Genomic DNA, 9,381 nt, shown 5'->3' with positions numbered 1-9,381 from the left:
GGCGGGGGAGGCCGCGGCCGCCCAAAGCCCCGCGCGGGCCGCGGCGGGAAGGAGCAGCTCCCTCATCAAAGATGGCCGCGCGCCCCGCCCCCTCCAGCCTGGCGCTATCGCCCGCTCCCGGCATCCTCAGCGCCCCGCCGTGTGGCGCCTCGCGCTCGGGCGCCGGCCTGGACCTGCGTGCGCGTGCGCGAGCGGCACTCTGGCGCCGCGACCTCTATGGTCGGCCGTTAGCGCGGCGTTTCCGGCGGGCGCGGGGGGTTGTGGGGGATCGTCGCGCGCCTCTTATCCGCGGCGGTGCTGAAGAGCGGGAGCCGTGATGGTGAGCGGGGCGGGCTGTGGGCCGGGCCCGGCGGCTCCTCGCACCCCCGCGCCTGCCTGGGGGGGCCGGCGCGGCCCGGGGGAGCGGGGCGGGCTGCCTTCCCTTCCCCCTAGGGCAGGGGGCGGTCGCTGGCACCGCGGGCGGGAAGGCGCGGCGGGTAGTGGGGAAGGCCGTGGCCGCCGCTCCGGGCCCGGGCGGGCGGCAGCACGTGCTGGCGGGGCAGCGGCCTCGCGCAGCGCCGCCCTGCCGCCGCCTCCCCGGCACAAAGGCCGGTTGCTCGTGGGGAGGGAGAGAGGGGGGAGGCTTCTGGGCCTGGCGTGGGGCGGACTTGTCCGGGAGCTTCAGCCCCTTTCCAGGGCGCTTCTGGAAGTGCCGCTCTTCCTCGCGAGCACTGGCTTCGTGGATCCGTCGAGTGTGCCTACTTTAAATGGCCGATTTGCGTTAATTGAAGCTGCTTTCCTTGCTCCTCCCCAGTAGGGAGGGAAAGACGGTAGCTTGCGCTGGTGGGCTCCTGGAATAGCACGCTAAAGCACAAAGGCCTACCAGTCACAATAGTTTGTTGCATTCATCTAATAAATTTGAATATGCTGAAGTAAGTAGTTGTCCTGCGATGGAAGGACGACTGCTTCTGGGTTTGCAGCAAAGTTCTACATCTGTCTGGCGCTTGCTCAAAAGCAGTTAGCTTCTGCTAGGATGAGCAGCTACAAGCCCTGTCCCTGTTGTCCAAAGTGAAAGATGACACTTGAACCATTTTTTCTGCCTAGGAGGAGTAACTGAAAGACATTTAGGTGTGTGCGGTATACTACTTGTATTTGCATCGCCGCACATTTTATTCTTACCGTACTTGTTTATCTTCCTTTTTTATTGTATTTTTCACTTTACTGTTGAATAGACTCTCAACTCGTAGAAGCCTCTTTGGGCAGATGTGGCCTAGCTCCTAAGTCCTGCTGGTTTGGCTGTCAGTGCTGCCTTAACCATTTTTACAGGGTTGTGTCTTCAGTAACTGTAGCACTTTCTAAAGTGCTCTCTAGAAGTTCAAAATTGGTGTAATAAAAGCCATGTGGTATCATCTCATTCAGTGTCCTGCTTAAGAGTAGCCAGTACAACTGTGCTTTTAAAGAAAATGCAAGAAACACCAACATATGTGTCAGAATAATAAGAATCTGTATTACAGAATGACAGGGGTTGGAAGGGACCTCTGGAGACCATCTAGTCCAAACCCCCTGCCAGAGCAGGTTCACCTAGAGAAGGTGGCACAGGAATGTGTCCCGGCGAGTTTTGAATATCTCCAGAGAAGGAGACTCCACAACATCTCTGGGCAGCTTGTTCCCGTGCTCTGCCACCCTCAAAGTAAAGAAGTTCCTCCTCATGTTCCTATGAGCCTAAGTATTGGGCTCTTCCAGATAACCTCGTCCTAATGCATGCAGGTTTATGGATCTTCCCTTGTTTGGGTTTTCTTTTTCCTAATAATAAGATTTATAGTTATAGGAAAACATAATAGTTATTAATCACACTGATTTTTGTCCAGTCACTTCAGCACATATTCAGTAGGGCAGGTAATAGTTGGAGAAAACTTTTCTCAGGCTTCTAAATTTGTCACTTTTTTGCACTTCTGTGGTAGGAGAGGAGGAACAATTTTATCAAATCATGCAATTTTTTTTTTTTCCCTTAAGGTAAAATAATGGCAAGTTCCCAAGGAAACATTTGAGATGTAATGCATTAATTCTATAATACAGATGGTCCCAATGGCATTAATTTCAATAAATTCCACACCAGTATCTGATATGGGTATTTCAGAGTGTTTGAAGTGATAAACAGTTTAAACCCAAGTCAGAAGCCCAAATAATTTGTACCTTAAAGTTCTAAAAGAACTGGCTTACATGTCTGGCTCACTGATATTTTTTTCTATAATCTGATTATTATATATCTGAATATATACATTCATTTAACACTTAAAGAATGGGAGGGATAGCCTGGGTATTTATAGGCCAGAAAGCCTAAAATGATTCCCCAGCAAGACTCTGGGAAACTGAATACAGAATTCACTCGATTATGATACAGTTCTGTAACTCCTGGTCAGTTCAGTTTTATCTGTGCTCTCTTAGGTTTTGTCACATAGACCCAACTTTTTTAATATTGAGTTTAGTTGAAAGAGGCAAATATATGTATGTAATCAGACATCACAAATGTAGTTTGCAAGACATTCTGATGCTAAAGTAACACAGCATTTTTTTAGAACACACTGACTGAACTGGCTGATGTACCTCATCCGTTGTTGTTAATAAGGGACCCTTAGTCAAATGCTCCCAGGAAATCAGAGTTGCAAGTCCTGGAACCAAGTCTTGTCATCAGTGACCAGCAAATAAAAATGATAGTGCTGAAAAAAGTACTTTATTATAAAGTTTGGCAGAGTCATTTGGACTCCCTGGTAAGACATGCCTGTTCAAGCACAATGCACTTAGGAACAGCCAGATACCAGCCCCCCTTGGGGAATTCGTTTCTAATCTAGCGTCCTCTGGCATACGTGGAACTGGACTTAAATGGTCTAGTCTCCTCTGAATGATTTTTGTTAGAGTGTGTAGCTCTGAATTCCCCTCTTTTTCCATTTCTGATTGGGAAAAGTCTTGCTACTTCTGTTTCTCTGTGTAACTTTTTTCTGGGTTTCTCTGAATCTCCTTCTACCATGTCATTTGAGACAGATTTTAAAGAACTGAAAACTATATTCCAGGTATGGGAACGCTATCAGTTACAGTATAAAAATTTGTACTGTTTTCTTATATGTTCCTTCTAAATCCTAATATTTGCCATTTTTCCTTTCTGTCACTGTTATCTTCACTGACATGTCCAAAGTGTGGGTCAGGATTTTTCTATCAGCAACTGATCAATTTAAGCCCAATAATATGCTTTGGTATTTGTTTCCAGAGTTTCTTACTCCACAGTTGTCTCCATGAATATTACACATTGTGTGCTCACCTCATATATTAGCACTGAAAATGTTGGATCCAGTTAGCAGCACTGGAAATGCTGTTTTGTAGCATGCTTGCAAACTTTCTGTGCTGTGTAACCTATTAATTAGATCACAGATTGCGTGTACTTCAAAAATCCTGCTTGTTGGTTGCTCAAATTACTTGCTGTAGCCCAGTGAAAAATATTACAGAAATAATGCAAGCCACAAGCTGTACAATCACCTAAGTCTTTCCTGCAGAAGAACAAGCTGACAGACACTGACATTTGGAACAGTTATCTGTGCCATAATTACTGTTTCAGTAGATTCACTGAAGTATGAAAAATCAGTGCATCTGTTTTGCAGGAAATAAGCTTGAATACTAAGTGCGGATTTGTTGTATAATTTGTGTTCCCTTGAAGTTGAATGAATAACTCAAAATAGCTATTTGTGGTAAAATCTTTGAGGTGAGACTGACAGTGAAGTTAAGTTGGACTCCCTCCTTGCTCTAACAGCTTGTGTTTGGAATAAAATAAGAAAATGCACTAATGGCATAGCTTTTATACATTGACTTTATTGCTTTGCTTTCCTGTTAAAATAGAAACTACTATTTCTGTGGTGTTTTGTTCAATACAATAGCTGCTTTACTGGTGATTTTACACATTTTAAACTTACGTAAGGATCGATAGGACTGATTGGAAACAAAAATTATTAACACAGCATATATGAACAGTAAGTGCAATTAGGAAAATGTCTGTGTCCTTGATTGCTGGTTCAGTGTTTTAATATTATGCTTCTTTCTAGTGCTTCATTCAGCTAAATAAATTCAAACAAAAAATCATTCAAATTTTGCAAGTAACCTGTTTTCTTGGTGTTTGTTTTGTTTTGTTTTTCAGTCTCACACAATTCTACTTGTCCAGCCTACCAAGAGGCCAGAAGGCAGAACATATGCTGATTATGAATCGGTGAATGAGTGCATGGAAGGTGGGTGCAGATATGGTAGACAAAAACTGTTGCTAAAACCCCATTTTTGACATATTCCTGAGTTGCTGTTCATACTTTCCCAAGGTAATTAACAAAAAAATGCAAAAATGTGTCATGCTTTTAGTTTACTAATGTTTTAGGAAACCAAGAATGCCTATTCATTGTTTCTAAAACTTCTTTTTTATATTAAATGTCTCTCTTTGATTTAACTAGATGATTGAACCACATTCAGCTCGTGAGAGTAGGCAATATTCTTGGTGGGGCCATGCAGCAGACTTGCCTGAATGCATTTCATTGCAGGATCAGAGCCTAACTCTCTCACTAATTTTTGTGCTAGCCATGCAAAGGAAAGATTGCTACTGGAAATAATATATAAAATAAAAGTATGTGTGCAATTGATGCATAATTTGCAGCCTCATGGCATGTGTGCCAGAGAAAAAAATCCTGTGTGACTTTAAGAGACACATAGTGAGCTTGGAAAGAAGATTGAAATACTACAGCTGTATGATTTAAATGTGGAAGTTCACTTAACATTAAAAACTCGAATTCCAGGAAGTTTTGCAAGACAAACAAAAGCATAATAAAGACCATGTGAAGCCTCCATGCTCACTTTAATATATTATTATTATCAAATGTATCTGAATTATTTATAGGCTAGCTTAAATAAAACTGATTTAAATTCATATACAGGCTTGTGCTGTCAACTCTTACCTCAGTAGCCCCGTTTGACTCTTTCGTCAAGAATGATCTCTCTTACAATATTTGAGTAGCTTTATTTGACATTAGTTCTTCTCTTTCTCAGGTGCTTGTACAGTAGGAATATATGTTGCAATTGCTGTCTTAAAATTATGAGAAGGAATTTCAGGTTTCTGTTGGAGCTTACTGCATGGAAAGTTCCATCTTTGACAGCACTAAAACTTTTTCCTCTGGATGATGATAATGATTCTTTCCGTGCATCTTACATGATTTTATAGTATTATGTTTCAACGCAAATAGCTAGAACAAAAGCATTTCAACTCTGCAAAATCTAAGAAGTTTATGTCTCTGTTTTCATGGTAGTCATCTCTAAACTTTCCTGATAATCTGTGGTTCAATATCCGAAGAAGTTCAGCAAATACATTTGTTGGGGTTTTAATATTGCATTGTTGATCTTGTTTCTCTGTAGGAGTCTGTAAAATGTATGAAGAGCATCTGAAGAGAATGAATCCCAACAGTCCATCCATTACATATGATATCAGCCAGTTGTTTGACTTCATTGATGACTTGGCAGACCTCAGCTGTCTTGTGTAAGTTCAGTTGTACAAGTCCATTTCAGTGACTTAGAGAAGTCAGAAGTCCTCCATGTAAACTCTTACAAGTTTTATGTGAAATCTGATAAGGTTCTGGGTTGTTTTGCAATAACTGTGTTAGTAAGGCAGCCATATTGCAGCTGGCGTGCCATGTTGCCCACTCCAATTAACTGCATCAGAATAAAGTATTTCTAAAGAAAGCTTAGAAACTGATGGTTCCGCTTGGATTTTAGTCACATTGAAGCTCCCAGCATTTCAAGTACTGAAATCCAACAGTTTAATACAGCTACGCATTTTATTAATGCTAGAATCTGTTTAATTTGGGGCTGTATCTGCCTTTCTACAGTTGGCCTGATTCTTAAGGAGGCAGAATGATTATGAAATTTTATTCAGCTGAGGGCTGTACTAGTGGTGCAGTAGAAGTCTATAGGAGTGCATTGCAGCCAGCTGTTTACTTTGATCAAGATACAGCAAGACGTAAGTGTCTGTAAATCCTAATGAAGTGATTGAGGAACAAACCAATCCTCCAGAGATCCCTAGCTAATTGTTTAAGTGTTCTTGTGAATATGTTTCCAGTTCTCATCTGTGTGTTGAAGTTGTGGGCAAGTAAAGGTGGTCTTGTGAACTTTCCATTCTGACTGCACTGTGAAATCAAATGTTAAATTTCACTATTCAGAACATAACATTGTAACTAAATCACTTAGTCCGGATCATGAGTATTTTCCATGCCATAAATCTCAAGGTAATAGTTTGATATGACAGTGGTATCAACTTTGCAGAAATTCTGTAGGAATAAGGATACAAATCTCATATTCAAATAACAAAAGACATAGTATTTGACTTTCTAAGCTCAAAATTCCAGAAACTCTAAGCTGGTGAGTATGTGGTGTGGACATTCCTGCAGCTGTACTGCTCTGTCTGAAATCCAGTGCAAGTACTTGTGCAGCTGCACAGTGAACAGCTTTTGACAGTTAATTCCAGTTTACAATAGAAACCTATTTTTAAAAAAAACAGAGCATCAGATTGCTTTCCTTTGCATTCTGATGTACATACAGAGTCTATGTTACTGATAGTGACTTATTACATATGCCGTTTACCAAAGTTTTTAGTAGAATAAGTAAAACAGGATTACAGTTTCTGCAGTTACCTTGTTCCTAGACATTCTGCCATGTTTCATCTTCAGGTGTCATAGTGCTGGGCTGATGCAGTTTGAAAGACATACTTTGGTTTAGCTGATCTGACAGACTGAAGCTAGCTGCTTGCTTTAGGAAGTAGCAACTGTTTTCTAGTACAGTCTTGTGCCTTTCTTAATTAGGCTTGTAAACTCAGTGTCGTGCCAAGTTCTACTTCAGCTTATAGTTTTCCACCAGATGGCACACATAGCATATAGTGTAACAGACATGTCTTGTGTTCATGGAGATTCCTGAAGTACTTGCTATCTGGTCTCACAGTGTAACATTAGGAATGCATTGGGGTGGGTGTGGAAATCAGTAACTTCCTGAAACTAATGTTTCTTATACTGCACTGGAACTACTACTAACTATTACTATATCAATATACACGGAAACTCTTTCTGTGGCCTTGAACCAGTCATGTTGGGTTTTAAATTACAAGGCTTTCTCAGAAACAGTATGCTTAGGGGTTTTTTCCTTAGGTAAGAACCGTAAATTATTCTGGATTGTTACTTAGCTTCTTACCAAGGACCATCTCACCCTTCTTACCTGATTAGAAAGGTGTGTACCAAGATTTAAAGATTGACCGGGAGGGACTTCAGTAGTTCTTGAAGCATTCACTGAAAGTACCATCTTCATCAAAAAAACATTCAACTTTAACAACCAAGGGGGAAAGGAGGGCATGAATCTACACAGATAACTTGACACAGCTTGCTTTCATTTTTCGGTCTAATTCTGCTTCACTTCAACAGTGTCATGAGTAACTGAGTTCTCTGGCCCTGGCAAGAAATCTTGGTGGACTACTTTTATGAGCCATCCCTGAGTAGCGAAGAATACGCGTCTGTGGGTTCTTGTTTTCAGTTTGCTTTTTTATGAAGTGTCCTTGTTTGTTAGATGTAAGCTTGCCGTCACTGCCAACTGGCAAGAATCCTTTGTCATCCATCTATGAGTCTACCTTTGCTCCTAGAAAACTGTGCTTTTATTCATTTTCTAAAAATTCAAAACAGAAGTGGAGCACTTGAAAACTCACATGAACGCTTGCTTAAAGTAGTGTTGAAGAAATGTTTGGCTCATTAAGACAAATTACATTTTTTCCTGGTGGAACTATTCTTCATTGTGAGCTCCAGAATATTAAGCTGCTCTATTTGTTGTCTCCCATAAGTAATTATATTCATGAATTAAAAATGTCAACACACTGTGATCCAGTCACTCAGTAGTCCTTGGAGCATCTAGTTTTATTTCAGGTTGTTACTGATCTGCTGGGTAACTGGTTTTTAGGGAACAGGATAAATCTCTTTGACACAGGATAAATCTCTCTGTACACAGCTTTCTGCCTCATACACTTGAGGACGTGCAGTTGTTTGTGAAGTTCTTTTGGTAGATGTACTACAGGACAGACTGATATTACATGAATTCTTTTTTTTTCTCTGTAGTTACCGTGCTGATACTCAGACATACCAACCATACAATAAAGACTGGATAAAGGAGAAGATCTACGTCCTCCTCCGCAGGCAGGCCCAGCAAGCAAGCAAATAATGGGGGCACCATCATTACCTGGGTTTGGGGGAGGGCTTGGACAACAGGTGTGTACAGAGTGTAGTAGTGAACTTTTTGTATTATAGTCATCCTGTTTCCATCTTGTTAAACTCTTTAGCCAGGACTGAATGTATTGTTAGAGATGCAAGGATTTTGTTGGATTTGACTTTTTTTCAGTGTAAATGGAGAAGAAAGTGCAACATCTTCAGCAGAGTTTTAATTTGTTTTTTTCCTCTGGTTAGCTAATGGTCCTACCTTGTTTGAACCCCTGGGGCTGTTCACATTGTACTTCGCCACATTCACTGTATGTGCCCTTCGGTGGGGTTTCCAACATTTAGTTATGTCCTTGAGACTGTCTTAATGGGGAATAAAAATCTACCCTTTAGTTAAACTTGAGTGCTGAATTTTGTGGGTTTTGCCAAACGAAAAATTAAATCTTTCTTCCCTCTTTGCCAAAGAACAGGGCTTGAAAGGTTACTTGGACTGAACCAACAGTTGTTTGCTGTATTACAGAATGGCTTAAATTCTGGCCTGCCAAGTTAACTTCTCTGGCCTAGTCTTGACTACTGTCATTCTGGGGATCTTTGGGAAACACAGCAATCCTCTTGCGCTCTAAACTTGATCTTTCTACCAGGCATTTATATCCAGGTAAGTGTGTCTGCTGTGGGATAGGTGATGCGTAAGAGCAGGCTGAATGTATCGCATCACAGACCCCACGAATTAGCCTACTTCCAACCTTTCCCTGATAACGGAATAGGCAAAGCAAATTGTTTTGATGGGAATCTGCCCCAAACTGCATTTTCTCTTCACAAAGGTTAAGGGCTTAACTGCTTGCACACACTGTAAAATTATATTTGCCCCTGAATATCTTTAACACTGATTTTGTAATTTTGCTGTACTGGAAAGGTTTGGATTGGAGGACACGTTAGACAAAAAAATACAGTGAGTAGAAAAGCAAGGCTGGCTTGGTACTTTGTCTAGAGTTTGTCTAGTATAGGTACAGATTTGAGTCTTAGGCTGTACAAGTAGACTCAACCAGGAGCACTTCCGGGATTAACAGAGGAATGTAATTCTCTCCAGTGCGCTTAACTTCCTAATACACATCAATAGCTTCTGATGGACCTCACAGCAAATGGA

The 9,381-nt window shown here is 41.4% G+C and overlaps 1 protein-coding gene across 1 annotated transcript; it reads left to right on the top strand.

Moving 5' to 3' along the window:
- Positions 1–269: 269 nt before the first annotated feature.
- Positions 270–8,635, top strand: ERH (ERH mRNA splicing and mitosis factor). The gene is made up of 4 exons (XM_059819779.1): positions 270–319; positions 4,160–4,247; positions 5,413–5,533; positions 8,142–8,635. Exons 1-4 carry the CDS (start codon positions 317–319, stop codon positions 8,242–8,244), a joined length of 315 nt encoding a protein of 104 aa, XP_059675762.1. The 5' UTR covers positions 270–316; the 3' UTR covers positions 8,245–8,635.
- The last annotated feature ends 746 nt before the right edge of the window (positions 8,636–9,381 follow it).

This window comes from Gavia stellata, chromosome 7 (genome assembly GCF_030936135.1).
Source record: "Gavia stellata isolate bGavSte3 chromosome 7, bGavSte3.hap2, whole genome shotgun sequence".
In the NCBI taxonomy this organism is placed as follows: Eukaryota; Metazoa; Chordata; class Aves; order Gaviiformes; family Gaviidae; genus Gavia; species Gavia stellata.
This window is presented reverse-complemented; position numbering and strand designations above follow the sequence as displayed.